General features: G+C 27.2%; 1 protein-coding gene across 1 annotated transcript; it reads left to right on the top strand.

Annotated features, from left to right (window-relative positions):
* Positions 1 to 4,357: 4,357 nt before the first annotated feature.
* Positions 4,358 to 18,991, top strand: LOC131180825 (uncharacterized). Its single transcript, XM_058148596.1, has 14 exons — positions 4,358 to 4,589; positions 7,919 to 8,030; positions 12,145 to 12,257; positions 15,435 to 15,557; positions 15,682 to 15,887; positions 16,317 to 16,392; positions 16,772 to 16,858; positions 16,970 to 17,050; positions 17,155 to 17,187; positions 17,353 to 17,406; positions 17,494 to 17,535; positions 17,798 to 17,876; positions 17,963 to 18,033; positions 18,571 to 18,991. Exons 1-14 carry the CDS (start codon positions 4,425 to 4,427, stop codon positions 18,655 to 18,657), a joined length of 1,329 nt encoding a protein of 442 aa, XP_058004579.1. The 5' UTR covers positions 4,358 to 4,424; the 3' UTR covers positions 18,658 to 18,991.
* The last annotated feature ends 3,599 nt before the right edge of the window (positions 18,992 to 22,590 follow it).

Here is a 22,590-nt window from a genome sequence, read left to right as displayed (position 1 = left end):
TTAAGGTTGTCTACCATAAAAATTGGATCTACCCCTGTAACTTCTTTCGGACTCCATGCGAAAGTGGCCGAATTCTCAGACAGAACCTTTATTAACTTTTCCTTATCTGATCCTTGAAGTGCTGTGCCAATCTTGACTTTCTTTTCTAGCCCGAGCTCGACCTCTTCTAACTGATCTACTAGTTTAGGAAAGACACTACTTTTTGGTTTTTCCAAGAGATCAATTAGTAGAGTGATTTGGCCGGAGACCTTAGATTTGTTATAGCATTCCTGAGTTAACTTCTGGCTTCCTATTACCACAATGATTCCTCCTGGAGCTAGGAGTTTTAAATATAAATCTATATTAATTAAAAGGTTATTACCATTTTAGGTCAGTCGTCCCAGAATCGCATTGTAAGAGAGTGGAATATTTATTATGCCAAACTCCGCATATGCGGATCGTTTGAATTCTTCATCGTCAAGGACCATTGTCAAGTTCAAGGTTCCAGCTACTGGTACGATTTTATCACCGAGGCTGATTAGGGGAAACATTACCTTAGTGAGATTGGATTTGTTTAGTCCCAGCTTTTCATAGGGTTATGAGATTTACCAAACTCCTTGTATCAACTAGGACACGTCGAACCATGTACCTGTTTAAAAGAACATTTACCACTAAAGGGTCAGAATGAGGTCCGTGAATATTCTTGTAATCTGATGGGCCAAAAATGATCAGATCTTTGCATTTGTCTGTTGTATGATCGTGGTCATCATGGAACTACCAGAATTTGTTCCTATCTCTCAGGTTAGCTAGTTCTGTTTCATTTTTCATGTCCATTTTATTTCCTAACCATTCTTCTGTATCCACATCAATACTCGAGCTTCTAACTTTGTCAAGGGTGTATAGTGTTGATACCGATCTCTTGGGTAGCTTCTTAATCTTGACCGCCTCTCATTACTTCGTCTTTCATTCCTCCTATCTGAACTTTGTAACATTCTTCTTTCTTCTTTTAACGTTGTTCTGTATTCTCTCACATCTAGCCTAATGTATTTTTGTGCTTTCTCTATTAATTACTCATAATCCAAGGTAGGGTTTTTAGTTAGGGAATCCACAAACTTGATATTCTTGGATCCCTCTTTCATTGCTTCACAAGTGGTCTCATGATTGAGGTTCTCAATTTGAATTGCCTCTGTGTTGAACCTGGACATGTACTTCCTAAGGGATTCCCCTTTGAATTGCCAGATCTTGCCCAGGTCTGAAGATAATTTTTTGGGTGCGGAGCAACTAACAAACTTTGCTTGAGTGAACTCCCTAACTACTTGAAGTTTGTTATTGATCTGACCGGTAACCTTTGGTACCACTTCTGTGCTAACCTAGTTAAAGTTTTAGGAAAAACCCTACACAAAATATAATTGTTAACTTTTTGTAATAACATAGTTGTGCATAAATTTGCTAAATGGCTTCTCAGATCAGTAGTTGCATCATATTTTTCCAAAACTAGTAATTTAAATATTGGTGGAAAAGTCTCTGATAGGATCTCATTGCTTAAAGATGATCCATCACCCATCCCATAATCATCAACTTGCGGGTTGCTCTGGAACTTTTATAAGGCTCGAGCAATTTTCCGGCTTAAAGTGCTTTGCTTAGAATTTGAGCCCTCATCATTTGAGTGCTCTCTTTTTGTTCTCCCTTTACTATTTCCTGACTTTGTTTCACCAACTGGGTCCCTAGACGGTATTAAGGTAGAGGTGGTGGTAGTGTAATTGCTAAAGTGACTGGTGTTTTACTTTTCTTGCTTTGTTCATATTCTCTCTTTAACGTCTCCAGCATGACTTTCATTTTTTTAATTTTCAAAATCATTGAATTTGAATCAGGATCGTTGGCCGATTGATTCCCTTGCACTGAAAAGATTTGAATTATTTTTGAATTATTTAGACATTATGAATAGGTTAAAAACCATTAAAAACTTTATTTTAAAAATTCTTACTTTACTTTTAAATGAGAAATTTTAAACATAATATTTAAATTTAATAAAATTATATTTTTTTTCAATTCATGCGCAATATGAATTTATACTAATTTTTATAAATTAAAAAAATTAGTTTGAGTGCTAATTTAAAATGTTTATAAAATGGTGCTACTCAAAACTTATTTAAAAAAAATAATAAATAAAATAATTTTATTTAAAATTCATAATTTATCGATTATTCATATTAAAATTAAGTTTGCATTTAATATTTCAAAATTTTAATATCTAACATAATTTTATTCTAGCACAACTCGAACAGAATTTTAATTGAAGGAAAAAAAAATAATATTAACAACTTAGCTATCTTACACCGTAGATGCAGGGGCAGACGCACGCCATATAAGTGGCCCCTAGTCCCGCTTTAATTTTTTTTTTTTAAATAAATATATTGAAACTATAAAACATTGATTTAATAATAATAATAATAGCAATAATAATAATAAGTGTGAATATCTATTTAAAATATTTTAAAAATAAGAAAATATTAAAAATAAAAATATAAAAGGATAACAAAAAATATGAGGAAAAAAATAATAAAAACTTCAAGTTTCTTATATCTTATTTTAGACTTTTTTTTTTCAATTATTATACATATAACATTTAATTATAATTATTAATTATAATAGGATCAATTATAACTAATGATTACCATAAAATAATTATACATATATCAATTTTATTGTATAATTTTTTTCTTATTTTGTATTCTAATTTCTTTGTATTATATTTTTTTACTTAATATTTTAAGTATTATATAGTTTGAATATAGTGACCTAAATATAATATATGCCTTCTTTATAAAGTTTTTTTTTTAATTATTAAAAATTAATAAAATATATAGTTTATAAATGAATAAATATTATTATTATTATTATTTAATATAAGTATAATTTATAAATTTTAAATAATAATAATTATATAACTATTTAAATCTAGATGGATGCTGCTTGATGCTTGTAAGAAAGGGCAATTAATATACATATTTTCAATTAATGAAATAATAGAAATATCCCAACCCACCATGCGATGCAATACCAACTCAAATCGTCATCAATCATTCTTCAGATCTTAAAAGCTTCTTACATACATCATCCTTAGTCGCACATCACTATTTCTATCTTTATGCCAACAACTTTACTTTGCTAGTGCAGCGCTTGGACTTCTTGGCTCATTTTTCACTCTTGATAGATATTGGGATGTCATAACAAACCACAATTTATTAATAATTTGACAAATCATGTGCAAATTAAACTCTTCATATTTAATTACTTGACCTTGAGTTTTCTCAACATTATTTTTTTTATAATTAAGGCTCAATACATGAATAAATTTATTTTCAACTATTTAGAAAAATTCTATCATAATATTTTATCATTAATCTATTATATCCTCAACTTTTATTTTTAAATTAATAAATAAAATCTTTGCTTATTCATCAACAAGTAATAAATTAAGGGAATTTGATAATTTATTCTTTGAAATATTAAAAAAATACGATTTAATTCTTTTTTATGAAAAGTATGTTAGTTTTTGAGATATATTTTTATTAATAAAATAATTTTTCAATTAAAATTCATCGTTGATCAATCATAATCAAAGCAGCCAACTAAAGTTTAAGAGGCTAAATTAATTATTACAAATATTAAAATTATGGAAATTAAACTATTATAAAAAGTGAATGTATGAGTGTTGCTAGATTCGCAATTTAAACTATTGGCAAGCTATTTTAAAATATTTATAATTAAAAAAATAATTTTAATTATTATATCTAAAATAATATTTTTTTAAATTAACAATTTAAATAGTAATACTAAATACATAATCTACATTTAACTACTACTTTAAAAAATTCCATCTAATATAAATTCTTTCTTAACTAAATTAATTTTATGGTAAAAATTATACATAAAATTCACTTGATTGATTTATAAACATATTTTATCACAATTTTTAAGATTTTTCCAGTTTAAATTTTAATACTAATTAAGTCAGGAAGATATTTGGCTAGATACTTTTACGTAGTATATATCTAACTAGTATTAATGGCTTTTGTCATTATACCATCTTGGTAAGTCTACACTCAAATTTATTTCCTCCACAGGAACTAAATTTCAAACTGTAAACGCATAGTCCTCTGTAGATCTTTATAGCTCATCTTTCAACTTCACCAATTAAAAATCACACAGAAGATAATTAATTAATTAATTAAAGCCCTAGGAATCTCTCTCTCACTCTCTCTTTCTCTGGCCTTTCTGTATCGCTCAAAAAAAGATAAAGCTAGCTAGAGCCTAAAAAACTACATACCAGCATGCGGCTTTGTCTCTCCAGAGCAAGCTTATGTCATACTGCTCAATTTTCCTAGAAAAAATCTACAATTTTCCCCAGAAAACAAGCAAAAGGGTATATTTAGTCGATATATATGGAGAAGCTTACAGATTTGATCCACCTCTTCGTGACTGTCTTCCTCGCCGGCTTGGCCACCTTCACGGTGTTTCCGGCCATAACCGATGTAACCATGGTAGCACTTTGCCCTGGTCAAGATGAGTGCTCACTCGCCATTTACCTCTCTGGATTCCAGCAAGCCGTACGTTTCTTTTCTTCTTATTTTCTTACTATTGATGATGATCTTGCTTACCTTACTCTCTTGATTATGCATTTTCTTGTTTTCTTTGATGGGTGGTCATTATTTTGGTTAAATTTTCACAGCGATTAGGGATAACTAAGGAATTAACTCTTGATATTGCTTCAAAAAAATGATTTTAGGAAGTATGTGAGATGTCATGCTAAGCTTTTGTTAAGAATCTAATTGAATTATTAAAGAAATATTTTTTTTAAATTGTTTTATTTTTTCCTTCTCGTCATATATTTTCTCACTTAGTTACGCATAAAATTTGTGGACCTCGAATTTTCCTTACAGTTTTGGGATGCCCACCTACCGTTCAAACCTGCCTAGCTAACATATAGATATATATTATTATTTGGGTTTTTTTTTTTAAATATAGCACAGTTATTTAATTTTATTAATGTTTTTATAAAGATTATTAAATAAAATTTAATTTTTTATAAAATTTATTAACTTTTAATTTAATTTTATTAAAATTCCTACGATAGAAAATTAGAAATTTTTAAATTTTATAAATAAAATTATATTATTTTATTAATTTATTAAAAAAATATTCAATTATTTTTCATTAATTAGATAATTTTATTTATAAAATAATTAATAAATTAATAAATTAACATAAAAATTTTTAATTTTTGATTATAATAATTTTTATAAAATTAAATTAAAATTTAATAAATTTTATAAAAAAAATTAAAATTTCAATAATATTTATAAAAATATGTACAAAATTAAATGATTGAGTGTGATAATTATTTTTTTAATTGAATTCTTTAATTCTTAAATTTTATAAAACTTAAAAATTTATTCCTTTTATAATAAAGAAAAACATTAATTGTAATTTGAAAATTAGGATTATATATATATATATATATATTCTTTTTATTAATTAAAAATAAAACTTTCATCCCATAATTAATAAGAGGAAAACTTTTTCATTCTGACTAACATTTATAACATTTATATTGATTAAAATGTAAAATATTAAAAATTCCTAAATTTATATTTAAATTCTGTTATAAATTAATTTAAATTTCAATTCTTTTGACTCCCCATTTTTATCAATAAGACGTCGAAAAATTATTAATGATTATTAACAAAATTTTATCATCAATAATTTTTATAATTATTTTTTAACTTTCTTTTAGTATTCCTTTTTATAGAAATTGAATTAAGTGATTATTGAATTTTATAAAACATACACTTTAATCTTTCCATTATTTAATTCTGATTCCTAAATTTCTAAGTAAAATAATCTTTTAATCTCTTTATTTTAAGAAAAAATAATTTATTTAAAAATTTACAACATTATTCAAACATAATGGCGGATATCAAAATATATTAAAATTTTAACCAAAATATTATGAAATTAAAAAGTGATATCATTTAATTTAATTTAAAAATATAAATATGAATATTCAATTTTGTTTTTGGTAAAATTGTGAATAAATCCATTCGGAAACTAGACTAGTTTTCTAGATACAAGAACTTAATGACGAAAGTAAAACGACAGAACATGCCTTAGCTTTGTAGGATTTTATACTCTGTGGGTTGGAGCCCAGGGGTGTCTGGTTGCTTTGCCTTTATACTCGCATTTAACACTGGCCCTATCCCATCCATTTCTGTATTTGTCATGACCAGTACACAAATCAGAAGCAGCCAAGTAACCTCAATCAAAAGAGCAACCGACAATTTCTCAACATGAAGAGCCTTACATTAAATTAATGAGTGATTTACAAGCATTTGATTGCGTTATACTTAATTAATCATAAAAGAGTGACCAAAGCAGATCGGTTAAACCGGATTTTTTTTCATTTGGAAAATTTTGGAAAAAATTGAACTGTTTAATTTGAATAGAATCGAATTAAATTATCATATTAAATTAAAACTGAAAACAGATTCAAATTTATCTTTTTAGTAAATCTTGAATCAACTGATTTAGGCTAATTTAAAATAAAATCGGTTTGGTTAGATATCAATTGAAGAAGGTGTTAAGTGCCTTGATCATAGGTAGCCTTCACTATGTCATTTTTTGGATTTTAAATGTGCACATAATATGCAAGGAAAGCAATAAAAATGATGCAATCACAACATAAAGGAATACAAAGCACACATAAACATAATATTGAGACATATTATAAACATTATAAAAGCCAATAAAGACATAAACAAACGTGTAAAGCTACTGGAATCATGTTACAGCTATTCTTTTAATAAAATAAACAAAAATATCATGTGCAGAGAATGCTTGTAAGGGAGAAGGAAAAACACTTTTTAGGCTTGTTTGATTGGAGAGTAAATAGACTAAAGAAGTGCATTTTTTAAAGAAATATAAAAAATAGAATTATTTAGTTTGTATTGTCAAAATCAACTTTTCAGAAAGCTATATATTTTATTTTCCATTTACGTCAGATTTGATAAATTATATAATGTAATTTATTAATTTATTTTTTAATTTATTAATATTTTATGAATATTCTTATTTTTTATAATTTAGTCTTAAAAAATTAATATGTATATCAAACACATTTATATTATATTTTTAAGAAATAAATTTTAGTATACTTTCTGAAAAGTATATTTATCAATAAGTAAAATATTTTGAATCAAATAAGATCTTTTTAAAAGTACAAATTTTAAAATATAATCATTGTATAATATACAATGATTATATTATGATTATTGATCATAATAGTTTTATATTAGTCGATCATGATCAACCATCACAATGTACTATTATACATACAACCATTGTTGCGCTGAATGTCCTCCTTTTCAAGCTGGGAAAATCCCCTTTATATAACATTAATGTTTTATCAACCAAAGAGTCTTTCATCTATGAATGGAGATGAAATCCTCTTGTAGAAGCGATATGAATCCACAGAGTCTTAGAAGTTATGGTTATCAAAGAGTAGATTGTTTAAAGTTTATATCATTTTGGATTATTTTCTTTTTCTTTTCAGATGATTTCAAATTAAATCATTCCGAGTTACTTGAAAAAAAATTAATTTTCTTAAAAAATATTTTAATAATGAATTTTGTTATCAATTTAATTTTAATTAATTTGAATTTACAGATAACTCATATTTTTATTTGATGAAATTAATGTATATATAATGATTTCACTATAACTATTAATGATAATAGGATCCATGTAGAACTCACCACAATTAATAATAATTACAGTATCGATATTTATAAGTCTAAATTAAAAAAAATCTTTAAAAAAAAAAAATAGACTGATTTTTTTTATATAAATTTACTGAAAAATAGTGTGCAAATTTGTGCAGATAATAGGAGTGGGATCGGTTGTGATTACTCCACTAATTGGGAATCTGTCCGATCAGTATGGAAGGAAGGCTATGCTCACAATTCCTTTGACTATCTCTATCATTCCTTTAGGTAGGCTGTTATTTTCCTTTTTCTTTTTATTTATTTTTAATAATTTATTTTTATTTATAAAGTAAATAAGATGAACTTTTGTAATTGGCGGCTTAATAATTTTAGATATAATTTTAATATCGCTAAATTAAAAATCTATTTTCAAATAAGACAAAATTTACAGTTTTATATCATTAATTAACACTTAGATGATAAAATATTTAATGGTGTAAAAAATATAGACATAGCTTTTTTTTTTTTTTTTATATCTAAAGTGATAATGTTTAATAGCGCCACGTTAATATTTTTTAGGAGAAATTGTTAAAAAAATTTATATTTTTCAAAATTTTACGATTTTATTTATATTATAAAATTATTAATTAAATTTTATGTTATTTAATTCTTATTAATATTACTTTATTATTAATAAAATCATTATCTCGTGAAAATGTTATGTCAGATGCCATGAAAATGTCATATCAAACGATGATGTAATTAATAAGAGTTAAAAAATTTAAAATTTAATTACTAATTTTTATAATATTAAATAAAATTACAAATTTTGAAAAGTATAATTTTTTTTTCTTTTATCTTTTTTTTTTAATTATTGAACATTTTATTAATTAAGTGTTAAGTGTAAATGTAAAAAGAAAAAAATTAACCCTCAAAAATAAATTATAAAATATTTAAATGTACTTTATTTTTTTATTATTTTATTTTTATTTTTTTCGTTGTGAAAGATTCTTTTACTTTACTTTCCTTACTCTTTTTCTTTTCTATTGCAAACGTTGGCCTCTCCTTTTTACTTGTTGTACTTGTGCCTACATTCTTTTTTCTTTATATTTTATTTTTTTTTTCTGCCAATTTCTTTGGCTATATGATGAAAATTTGTATTTTATTACCCTTGTTTTTTGAAAAATTTATTTCCTATCTTTAAAAATAGTTTTAGTTTTGACTATTGAATTCAAATTATACAATATGACAGGAAAAATATTTTTATGAACTATTAAAATTTTCCAATTCTTTTAATTTTTTTAAATATAAATAATTTGTTTTTATTAATTAATGGGATCTCAATAAATAACTAAACATGCATATTCCAAGTATAAAATTGATTTATAAGCTTCTCAATGTTATGATACAAAACAAATTTTCAATTATTTTAATACATTTCTAAAAATATAATAAAATCCACAATTTAAAAAAAAAGCTTAGCATTAATTTTGAAATAAATTATTAAAATTAAAAATCTCAAAATTAAAAATATAAAATAGATAAAATTTAACAAAAATTAACGATTCTTAAAAAATGTGAAATTTCAATATAACTATATATTTTTAATAAGGTAATTGGCAGAATAAATTATAAATTCAAACCTTTATGTACATTGTTATTATTTGATAAAGCTTTTAATTTTGATAATTTAATTATAATTTTCAAAACTAAAAAATATTTATTCAAAACTTATAATCTAATTTAATTGTCTAAAAATAAAATATTTGATTAAAATGAAACAATGACCAATGAATGCAAATATTTAGATTTATCCACCAATAAATTAGTGATGAGGTGTATTAAATTTATTAAAAAAAATATTACATAATAAGTCCCTGGCTATCTATCAATCCAAGTATCAAAAATTAAAGTCTACAAATTAAAATTTAAATTTTGGGTAATATTTTTTAATTTTAAAATTATAATTAAATTATATAAAATTAAAAATTTTAAATAAAATAATAATATATGTAAGATTTTGGAAATCAATAAGCCTTTTAATAATTTATTACATTGTTTGCTCTCTTTAATTGTTGTATTTTCAACTATTTTCTTTTTATAAACTAACATTTTTTTTTCACAAGAGATTCTCTCTATTTTTGTTGTACTAAGTATATTTTCCTTTCTGGACTGATATTTTCTTCTTTCGATCAATTAATCACTAGTGTTGTGTCTATAAATCTAAAATTATTTTTTTAATAAAAATATTATTTTAAATATTATTAAAAAATAAATTTAAAAATTTATTTTATTATTTTAATATTTTTATAATTAAAATTTATTAAATTTAATTTTAAATTTTTTTAATACTTTTAATTATTATATTTAAAAAAAATTCTTAACAAAAATTTTAACAGTAATATCGTCTAAATCTTATTAAGTCTTAAAAAAAAAAAAATCCATGCCATAAAAATAATTGAAATGACACAGAATCACAGTTGGGTCGTTGAGATGCACGGCAACTTTCTCTCAATTACAGTAACTGACGTGACAGTATAAAATATTATTCAATTTGTTTTTTTTTTTAATAAATTTCATTCTTTTCATTGCATTTTATAAGGCTCTGACTCATCATCATATAAGGAGAAAGACAAGGCTCAAAGGCCTGATAAGAAAGATTCAAATTGCAGAAAGAAACTCAACCATCTAAAACCCAATACGAGTCTCAAAAGTTTAGACCCAAACAAAAACCCTTGCTTGGTGGCAGATTAAGTGATCCGAAGACAGCAAGCCGACAGAGCAGCTCTCATAGAGAACAAACCCACCAACAACTCCAAGCAGAAGCAGCGCTGGTGAGATTCAGCGACGTGAAACTAAAGAAAAAACATAACAGAAAAGCACAAATTTGATTAAGAGATTCCCATCTAGACCCGAACGTAAATCCCTCTCCCCATTCCCACCTAGACCCGAACGTATACCTCTTTCCCAATTCCTCACCAGTAGCTGCGCGGATCAACTAGAGCTCTCAACGGTGGTTCCAAAGGAAGAACGCAAGTCTGTCGATTTCCTAAGTAACATATAGTCATGACCGTAGAGAGACCAGTCACCAATAGCCTGTTGTGCACCTCAAAGACGGGTAAACTACAAAGAAAAAAAATCAACCAATGGTAAAGAAATCAAACTACAACAAAAATAAATATTATATGATTCCCTTTCTCAATATAGGATTGTATCATCTTTCACAATTTTCAATAATAAATATTAAAACTATACTATCATTAATCCAATTATATTTAAAATAACTCTCTCATATGTTATTATCAGTAAATATATTAATTAATATTGTTCTGATAGATGAAACGCGAGAAGGAGTCAATAGAAAGCTAGAGCATTGGAGAAGTACTCTAGAGTCAAAAGGCTTTAAGTTAAGTAAAATACATGCATTGCAAGTTCAGTGAAGGCCAAACTGGTGATAAGGAAGGAGTTAGTTTGGATGGAGTGGTACCATCCCAAAGTAATCACTTTAAATATCTCCGCTCAGTCCTTCAAGTAGATGTTAGTCATAGGATTAAAGCCGAATGATTGAAGTGGAGACGTGCCACGGGAGCTTTATGTGATCGTAAGATTCCCAATAAGTTAAAAGGAAAATTTTACCGTACAGCCGTACGACTAGCTATGTTATATGGTAGTGAGTGTTGGGCATTAAAGGAGTCGTATGCGTCTAAGATAAGAGTTGCAGAGGAGAGAATGTTAAGGTTGATGAGTGGCCATACTAGACTAGATAAAGTTCGTAATGAGAGTATTAGAGAAAAGGTAGGAGTGGTACCAATTGAGGATAAGTTGAGAGAAGGGAGATTGAGGTAGTTTGATCATGTGAAGCGTAGACATACGGAGGCTCCAGTTAGATAAGTAGAGATAGAAAGAAAAAAGAGGGGTAGACCTAAATTGACTTGGAGGAGAGTAGTACAACATGACCTAGAAGCATTACAAATTTCTGAAGATTTAACTCAAAATCGTTTAGAGTGGAGAAAGCGAATCCATATAGCCGACCCCAAATTTTTGGGATAAATGCTTAGTTGAGTATTCTTTCTAAATATAAGGCAATATATTTAATATTTTTACTATCTTTGTATAGAGTGTTTTAACTAATATTCCCTTCTCCTTGAAGTATGCTTATGCGAAATAAGTTTTAAGTTTATTTGAATTTTTATATATAATTAGATATTTTGTAATATAATTTATCTGGTTAAATTTAAACGCGTAATTAAAATTATTTTTTTACGACTAAAATAAATTAACATAATAGGTTTTAGTGAATGATTGATTGAACAAGGTGAAATTAACATCTTTCTTTGTTGTACATAATTTTATTTTTTCGAAAGGTTCTAAATTGGATATTGTTTTTATTATATTGTTGCAGCTATATTGGCATACAGCAGGGAAACCAATTTCTTTTACGCGTACTTCGTTTTAAGGACTCTTACTGCTATGGTCACCGATGGTGGACTCAACTGTCTCGCTCTTGCTTATGTGGTAATTATCATTTCGAATCACCTAGTTATGTACTTTAATTTTTTTTCTTTGCTTTTTAAAAGGTCATTTTATAAATTTTTATGTTACTGAAAAATGTATGTAATAATAAAAAATAAATATATAATATTTTACTTCAAATAATGGAAGAAAATGACAATTAAAATAAAAAAAATTATAATAAGATATTAATATTTCATTTTTATGTATTTCAAAAAAAATTGTATTGTTATGAAACTGTAATTAAAAAAAAAATGTTTCTAAGTAAAACATTATTTTATTTACTTTTCTATAATCTACAATTTACAATATATAAATACGAATAGGAAGATATATAAAATTATTAAAAAAACTATAAGCACTCTTATATATTACTTAATTTTTTTTATCTTTTAGTATTTATATTATCTATAATATTTATAACATCTGAAATGGACAAAAATATTTTTCCAAACTTATATTATTAAAAAAATTAATTGATATAAATTTAAATTTTTTTATAAATCATATTTTAAATATATTTATACATGCCATTAGAAATGGGTAAATATTACCCAGAGTAATTAATTTTATGAGTATTTTCATATAAGTCATTGAATTTTAATTTCTTTTATAAAACTTACCAAATTTAAGTTTGAATTTATAAAAGTTACTGTAACCGAAAATTAAAAGTTTTAAGATTAGTCTACTATCCTAACAATTATTTTACAATAAAATTACATTCTTTTATTAGTTTCTTAAAAAAAAAATATAATGTAGAAAATGCATCCAACTACCTTTTTCGCTGTCAAATCCCTTCCCTTTTTGTGTTTTATTATACACTAGTAATAATTAGTTAAGTAATTTTATTTGTAAAATAGTTAATAGGTTAATAAATTAATCTAAAAACTTTTAATTTCTAATCAGAGTGATTTTTATGAAATCAAATTAAAATTCAGTGAGTTTTATGAAAGAAATTAAAGTTTAATAACTTTTATGAAAACACTCATAAAATTGAGGGATGACATATAATAATTATCCATTAAAATATTAGAAAATAGCTAAACTAATAAAAATTATGTCCACAAAATTGTAAATTGATATCAAGAGAGATCATTCTGTGTACTCAGTGCATATATACTTTCTCTCTGAGAACATGAGTCTTATTTTTAAAATTAAAGAAAAATTATTTTTTTTATCTAAAGAAATTCTATTTTTTTAATACTATTGATGTATACAATAATTAGCCCTAAATCTAAATTAAATAATTGCTAAAAACATAATTTCTTATTTTAATTCAATATGAAAAATTATATTTTTTTTATAAGAACGAATTTGTATTATTATTATTATTATTATTATTATTATTATTATTATTAAGATATATTTGTTATGCAATATATATATATATATATATATATATATATATATATATATATAATTATTTTCCAATGGGTTCATGAAGTTTACATTGATAAATTTTTATAATTGTGTAATTATGCTTTTATCTATATGAATTAAATTACGGAATATTAATGAATTTGACTCATAAAAATTAATAAATTCACCACTACTCTGTAGCAAAAACTTGTTAACAATGAGGTTGTTAGTGATCACTTAATTCGTCGTTAATTTATAATTAATTTGAAAAATAAATAAGTTAAGTATTAGAAACAGATTAGTAACCAATGAGTATTAATTTGGTAGTCTCCAAACCTATAAAATCTTAAATTCGAGTCAAAATCAATTTGAAAAAAAAAAAAAAAAGCAATGTATCAGACTATCAGTAATGGAGGATCCGTCCGTATCTAATTATCGTTATTTGAGCTTTTGCTGAAAATTCTGTTTGTTTATATAATTAGAATACTTCAAATAGTTAACAATTTCTGTTTTTCCATTTTGTTAATTAGATTTCGATATACGTATTGCACGTGAACGCATGGTTTTTTTACATTATATAAATAAATTTTAAATAAAAATGATAAGTATAAATGTAACTTTTTTATAAGTATGTTTGAATATAAAATAATTATTATATATACGTAATTTCACTAGTGACTGAATCAAATCACAAATTAACTTTACTACAAATAATTTACATATAATTTTGAGAATCAATCTATCTAATATAATAAAACAATCTATCTTATTGAGGTTCCCTTTGTTTCAATGAAAATATATTTTTAAAAAACACTTTTCTAATTTTTTGGTATTTGGGGCATCCAAGAAGATTGGCCAACGAAAAATATTTTTTTAGTCAAAGAAAAAACTAAATCATTTTTCAAGGAAAATGACTTTCATTTTTTAAAAAAGAAAATCATTTTCTATTTTCTAAATTTTAATAATCTTATTAAATATGAATATATTTATATGTACATGAAACAAATACATATCATTAATTTAACATTACAATAATAAAACGAAAAATATTTTTTTTGAAAATATTTTCTATGAAAAATATTTTTATATATAAGTTATTTTCTGTAAAGCAAAGCAAACGGAGATTGAGAGAGTGAAAAACTCTCATTTGAATAATAATAATAATAATAATAATAATAATAATAGAGAAAAATTGAAGAAATTTTAGTTAAAACACTTAATTTTGTTAGACATAAGAAAATTAGTCAGCTGCTGACTGTTAATGGGGCATGCAGACTACGTAGATCATACTAAACTTTTAATTATACTAAGGTCTTGTTTGACAAAATTAATTGTTCTATTAACTATTAACTGTTTTAGTAGTTGTCAATTATTTTACTAGTTGTTAGTTGTTAGTGATTAGCTGTTAAAGTAAAAGTGGTTGGTAAAAAATAATTGTTAGTTTAACAGTTAAATGTAAAAATAGTGATATATTCTTATTGATCTAATTAAAATGCTCTCGCAACCTCTAAAAGTTAGGAGCAGTAACTTTCATGAATTACTCTCTCAATTTCTATACACTAGTATAAAATAGTATAAATAAGAGAGTCAAAACAATAAAAACTACCTTAATACTGTTATTGCTAAACAGGGCTTAAAGGGGGCTGAGGTTTAATATTCTACATATGGAACTTTAATATTATTTACTCCTAAATAAATTTTACATGGCCATAATTTCCTATAGCATTTTTTTTCTTTTAATTTTAGAGACTGAAAAAAAAAGGGTCAAAATTTAGTGTAGTAATATAAAAGAGTTGGTGTTGAATATTTCTTTCTTATCAGGCAGACAACATTTCAGAGAGTCGACGGGCAGCAGCATTTGGAATTCTATCTGGCATATTCCTAGCCTCCTTTGTCTGTGGAACCTTAGCTGCTCGTTTGCTCTCCACTTCTTTGTCATTTCAGGTTATTTGGCAATTTTTCAAATTTAAATTTGAGACTTCATAGTTTTAGAAAAGAGTTTAGTATCATTAAAATAAAGCTGACTGCTAAAAAATTGTAATATTAATGGTTGTTCTTTCCATACCAGGTTGCTGCATTTGTGTCTATGCTAGCTGCTGTGTACATGAGAATTTTTCTGAAGGATAAAGCACTAGATGGTGAAAATTTAACTCGGCCATTCTTGAAGAGTGGATCTGATGACGCTCATCAAGTTGATGGTGATTTACCCAAGAAGCCACCAGTATTCAAGAAGATTCTAACAGTTGGTGATATTATTTCCTTGCTGAAGTGTAGGTAGGCCTTTCTAAAGCGAATGCAAGTTAAGCTTTCTTGTTCTTTTATGCTCAATGAGTTCAAAGAAACTGGTTTTCTAATTCAAATGCAATTCCATTTGCGCTAATCAAGCTATTATTCATCTTTGCGATAAATGCTCACCAGAACCAACATTTTTTTGGTACTTCAGAATTCTTAAAGGGAGAGGTTTTTAAAGGAAATTTTTATTTTTTTGATTTGTCTCCAATCTTTGAGATATAAAATTTGATTCCTATTTTAATCTAATTTTATATTAAAAAAAAAAAAAAAAAAAAGAAAGAAAGAAGAGAGGATTGTGAGGATATGAACTCCTAATAACCTCTTGCACTACGAGTCAGGAGCTCGATTATTGAGCTACTACCCTAATGGCTACTAACAGTAACATTGATTCTTGTAAAACTTGTTCCGCAGTGCAACATTTTCGCAAGCAGCAGTTGTCACATTCTTCCATAGTCTTGCAGAAGGAGGAATGCAAGCTTCTTCAATGGTACATATATGTTTTGATAAATTGTCATACATCAACCAGAAAATGAGTACTAGGATTTATTATCCAAATATTTGAGGTTGAAACAATAGGTGAAAAATTGAACATAAAAATCCTGAGAATTCCATGTTCTGTGTCAAAATGTATAGAATCCTACGTAGACATAGGAAGCAGATATTGAAAGAAAAAACCAACAAGACAGCTAAATGTGCAGAGAAATCTCATAAATAAAGCATAAAATGTGCAGCTCAACTGCTAAGTAGGACAATGATATGCAGAAATGTTCTATAGAAGCATCTCCAATTTAACTTTTAAATTGTACGTTTGCATGTCTTGGCAATAAAGGAAAAAAATATTGGAATTTCTCATTTGTAACCTGCAGTACTACTGGAAGGCGCGTTTTCACTTCAACAAAAATCAATATGCTGATCTACTGCTTCTTGCTGGAGTTGCAGGAGTGGTATCACAGGTACAAAACCATGTGTTTCTATGATTCTTTTTTTCCATATGTTAATATTATTATTATTATTATATAACTCCTTTCTTTTGTTGTATTGTCAAATTCTTGTGAATCTTGCAGCTGATTATCATGCCTTTGTTGACACCTTTTATATCAGAGGAAAAACTGCTTTCAATAGGCCTCTTTATGGGCTTCATCAATGTAAGAGCCGTACTCTCATTTCTGTTATTGTGTTTGTAAATACCTTGCTAGTGAATCTGCAACTTAAGCACAAAGTGCTGATGATTTAACCTGATATCTTGCAGATGTTTCTCTACAGCATATCATGGTCAATTTGGGTAATGTTTCTTCAACTAAATTGCAATCTGTTTTGTATAAATGATTGCTTTTTCTTCTTTTTAGCAACAATAAAACCTAAAATTTTCGTTTTACTTGTCCATTCCTTAACGTACTGGTAATTTTAGTCACAAGCAACTCTTACAAGACATTTTCATTGTGAGCAGGTTCCATATGCAGCTACTGCATTAGCCGTTTTCATCGTTTTCGTGCTTCCATCCGTAAGTTATATATTTTCAACTTGCTAATTGCTCTTCCTTGTGTGCTGAACTAATCTGCTATTTGATTTAATTTTATGACTTGCACAGTTACGCACCATTACATCCAAACAAGTTGGCCCCAATGAGCAGGTAATAAACTCTACGAAATAGAGCCTGAAGTGCTTAGCATTAAGAGTATTTACAGACAAAGCAATTTGCAGCACACAAGAAATTAACTCAGAACTAATCTTCTGTTTGTTTTACTCGCCATTTGAAATGGGAAAACATTAACCTCAGATATCATAGTTTCAAGTTCATGTTTTCAATTGTTACATTCACTTTTGTTCATGTTCATGCATCACTTCTTTTTTTTTTTCCTTTCCAAGTTTGATTACTTAAAAATACGTTTCAGGGAAAGGCTCAGGGATGCATTTCAAGCATAAGTTCCTGTGCCAACATCATTTCCCCCTTAATTTTCAGTCCTTTGACAGGTACATATGAAAAATTGATAAGATTGTTTCCTTATAGCATTATAGGAACATGTAACTAGAATTAACAAGTACTTCTATCAATGCAGCTTTATTCCTGTCCGAAGATGCACCTTTTAAATTCCCTGGTTTCAGTATGTTATGCATCGGATTTGCATTGGTAAGAGGTTTGTTATAACAAGCAGATTAATTTAAGGTATACAAATAATCACACAAACACAGCATAAAGAAAAAAGAATGAAGAAACAAGATTTACGTGATTAAATTATAAAGTTCAACAAGACACGAGAGAAAAAATTTCACTACGATTAAAAAAATAAGTTATAATATCTTAGAACTCTCTGAACTCTAGCCCAGTAGATTTACCCAAACTCTCATGATATATTGAAATAGGCAAATTTTATAATGTTTATATTGATTCATACCCATGTCCTCTACTAATGCTGCATAGCTCACAAATATTTTGTGAAAATATACCCAAAATTTAAGCCACATCATAACAAGATTTTTCCAAAGCCCTCCTAATTTTAGTCATATTTCAATCTATAAATATAATAGATCCCTATGGTATCACCCTGCTATCACTTGATATCATATTTTAGTCATTTGTGATCTATTTTTACTAGTCCCTCTATTTTTTTTCTTTTAATTTTTTTTGGGTTGTGGATTGTAATGAAAAATGATAAATATTTTACAGATGATTGCATTCATTCAAAGTGTTATGATAAAGGCTGCTAGTCCAATTCCAGTTCACAACAACAACAATGATGTCATGGAGGCCTAGTTCATCATTCTGCTCTATTTGGGATGTAGAAGAGGAAAAGATTTTCCGGCCTTCAATTATCATTGAAAGTGATCATAGAGCTCCTTGTATACACAAGGAAGAAACCTGTTAGAAGACCTTGAAGAAAGTCATCATTAACTAGGGTATGTCTGTATTGTCCACAATCTATGCAAGATCGTTTATGATAATGGGTAGCTAAAAATGCTATTTGCTCTGTCAAAGAATGGACCACATCCCTAATTATTGATCTTGTCAAATTGTAAAAAGACATATTCAACTTGACACTTGACTCAAAGCTTGCGCATTGAGTAATAAGATCATATTTTATATTTTAGTGAGAGACCTATGTTCGGTAACAGAGGTGTCTCTAAACTTGTCCTCCCATATGTTCTTAGCATTGTAATATTTTTCTGAACTTATGCATGACATTGTTATCCATGCTACTCAACAATGGTTTTTTTTTTTGTTTTGAATTACAAAAAAATTAGGGCTCTCTAGATAGGGTAAATTTCAATAACTATCACTGAACTTATATGGTTGTAATACTACAGTCCTTAAACTTTAAAACGTAACATAAAACTCCCTAAACTTTCAAATTTTACACAGTAAAATTCCTTTAACTTTCAATTATTGATTTTTCAGTTGAAAACTGATGTAAACAGCTCTCACATGACTCTTAGTCAATATTTCTCTCTCCTCTCTTATTCAAATTGTAAAATTATTCTATATGCACATAAAAAATCATTTTGTTTAGAGTGAGAAAAATGATTTAATTTACACATAACCTGAGAGAGAAAAGAGAAATATTGATTAAGCTCTACGCTTAAATTGTTCAGGTCAGCGTCTAACTTAAAAACTGATAATTAGAGGTTAGAGGGATTTTACCGTATAAAATTTGAAAGTTAAAGGGGTTTTATATTACATTTTTAAGTTGAAGGACTATAATCTTATACTAGATAAGTTTAGGGACGGTTGTCAAAATTTATCCCTTTAGATATAACGGTTATAATCCTCTTTAGGCTTGAGGCCTGGGGTCACCGTCCTTGATTTAACCCAACCCACTAGGAAGGGACCTACCATCAAATCCGAGCGATACCCAATGAGACGAACCATTGAACAACCTGCTGCCTTGTCCCATTGCACTCCCCGACGCCTTGTCCTATTGTACTCTTAAGCAGAGACAATATTTAGTCATTATGTTAGTGCGGAGAGTTAAACAGAATTGGAACAAGGCCATCTCACTAACTTAACCACTAAGCTACCACCGCCAATGGTAGTTTCATGAAAATATTAAGAATTCTTATTTCAAGCCTCACAAGCCCCATGATCCCTCCTATATTGGGTCGTACTGCCATCTTCTGGCACTTCCATGAAAATACTAAGAGTCTCTAAAGCCTTTTGTTCCTCAAACACATATGAGATTCACATCCAAATTTCATTATTGTTGCCAATCAATTTCACGTCCTTCTTGAGTTCCGCTACAATGGTTGTCATTTTGAATACATAGTTCTAGTATTTTCAGATATTATATCCACATTAATTAATGTCTAAAAATATACAAATATAATCTAAACACTAATTAATTATGTCAATATCAGCTCACATTAGATTTAGAACTGAAAGTTGATTATATTCCCAATCATTATCTAAGGTCTTAATTATAATTATCATTAACATAATTAATTTCGCTAGAATCTAGTTCTTAAAAATACACAAATTAACCAAATTCAATAAATTTATTATTCCACTATTTAATTTCCAAAGAAATTTTTAAAAAAATGGGAATCAACTATATTGGATCACGAACATATATTTAAACAATAACATATAAATTAAAGCAACATAAATTCACAATGTCTACAAATATGTTCTACGTAAACATATAAATGCATAATCGGAAAAGAAAGAAATAAATAACCATTTTCATATTACTCAAGTATAAACAAGGAAAAAATTAAGTAATTTTTTTCCTAAAACGTATGGTGATAGAGTTTTTGGGGAGACACACAAGGAGAAAGAAGTTCAAGGCTGGAGAGTTTATTCCAAAAAGCCCATGAGATGACAAACGCTGGCGTGGCATCAGAGAATAATTTCTATTATCTACCTTTTTCAGGCAGATACGAAAGCAGACTTTCACGTTGGATACTAGCCAGGCAGAGGGTTTATGTAGGGCATGATTATTGTGTAAAATTAATACATAGGATCTAGCACGTGAATTTAAAACATCAAGATATATATATAAGCGAAAATAATTTTATGTACATAATTTCAGATTTGAAGTAGAGTTAGTGATTTGACTCATAATATTTTTGCAATAACAGAACATTTCAAAATAAAATTCGATATTATATGATGAAAACTAGATCTTCCTCTCATTCTCTTCCTTATTCACGTTAATGGCTTTTCAATGGAACTAGTCAAACGATTTGTTATCTCTTAAGGATGAAGATGAGACTTAACCTATTTTTATAGAGAATCCTATGGGCCTTCCCATCATAAGTCCTTATAGGATTAGGCCTACACTTTTAACCACCTTACTATCTTGGCCTAATAGAGGTGCTCAAACTCATTATACAAGTGATCACAAAAAAAAAAACCCACAAATTGGGCTCCATACACATATTCTTAAACTGTATTTATTCGGTCCATTTTCACAAACAAAAAATAACTCCCAATTAATAGTAGGCCATATAATAAATTCTTACATTCTCTCACTTAGGCAACATTAATTGTGTGTTTCTTTTTTATTAAAAATTTAAAAATGACTCTCAGACCGAATAATAAAACACAAATGTGGTTTGAAAACATACAGTTTAAGAAATAACACCTCTACAAATCTCGTTCACATTGAACCACTAATATCAAATTATGACGTTAATTATGTCCTTTTTTGACATAAGACCAATCCATGTTTACAAATATAAATGATTTAATTGACATAGATTACAGTATGGTAGTATAGCAAGACAATAGCACTCAAATGTGATCAATTTGCTATTTTATTGTCGGTCGTCAATGATTTCTCCTTTAACATAAATGCTTAGGAATAAGCAAGAGAAATCCATAATAAGTCACGTATTTCCAGAAACAACAATGGAAACATGCATATTGGCTATAAACAATATTTAAGACTAAACCACATATGTCTTAAGAATTTAACACATATCTCGTGATATACCATCAATTAATGAGCAAATATAAACAAATATAATATTACAAATAATGATAATTAAATAATCACATATTTCCATCTCAAACAAATATTGATTATATGGATAAAATAATATATAATTGCTCAAAAGAGTTGGTTACAAAACCAAGCTCCCACTAACCAAAAATATTAAAAGACTCAACACCCATATTACTAACATATCCCTTAAAGACTATATATCTAAGACCCTTGGTTAGTGGATCAGCAAGCATTAACTCAGTATCAATATGCTTTATCTCTATATCCCCTTTCTTTACTAAATCTCTGACGGTGAGATATTTGATTTCCAAATGTTTAGAACCACTATTACTCTTATTGGTCTTTGAAAAGAACACAACAACACTATTATCACAATAAATTGGAAGTGGTTTAGAAATGGAGTCTACCACAAGAAGCTCAGAAATAAAATTTTTAAGCCACACTGCCTGTGTTGCAGTTCCATAACAAGCAACAAGTTCAGCTTGCATAGTAGAAGAAGCAATTAGAGTTTGTTTAACACTTTTCCCTGAAATAGCTCCACCAGCAAGCATAAACACATACTTGATGTAGATTTCAAATCATCATGACAACCTGCAAAATTTGAGTTTGAATATCCAACTATCTCAAGGTGATCAACTTGTCTACAAACCAACATAAAATCTTTTGTCTTTTACGAGTACCTTAAAACTTTCTTAATAGCAACCCAATGCATTGGCCAAGGATTAGACAAATATCGACCAAGA

This window comes from Hevea brasiliensis, chromosome 6 (assembly GCF_030052815.1).
Source record: "Hevea brasiliensis isolate MT/VB/25A 57/8 chromosome 6, ASM3005281v1, whole genome shotgun sequence".
Taxonomy (NCBI): domain Eukaryota; kingdom Viridiplantae; phylum Streptophyta; class Magnoliopsida; order Malpighiales; family Euphorbiaceae; genus Hevea; species Hevea brasiliensis.
The sequence above is the reverse complement of the archived record's forward strand: the minus strand, read 5'-3'. Positions and strand labels throughout refer to the sequence as shown.

Coding starts and splice junctions, on each gene's coding strand:
- LOC131180825 (XM_058148596.1), top strand. CDS start 4,425: ATGGAGAAGCTTACAGATTTGATCCACCTCTTCGTGACTGTCTTCCTC. Junction 17,188..17,352: donor GCATATCATGGTCAATTTGG/GTAATGTTTCTT, acceptor CATTGTGAGCAG/GTTCCATATGCAGCTACTGC. Junction 17,877..17,962: donor AATTTTCAGTCCTTTGACAG/GTACATATGAAA, acceptor CTATCAATGCAG/CTTTATTCCTGTCCGAAGAT.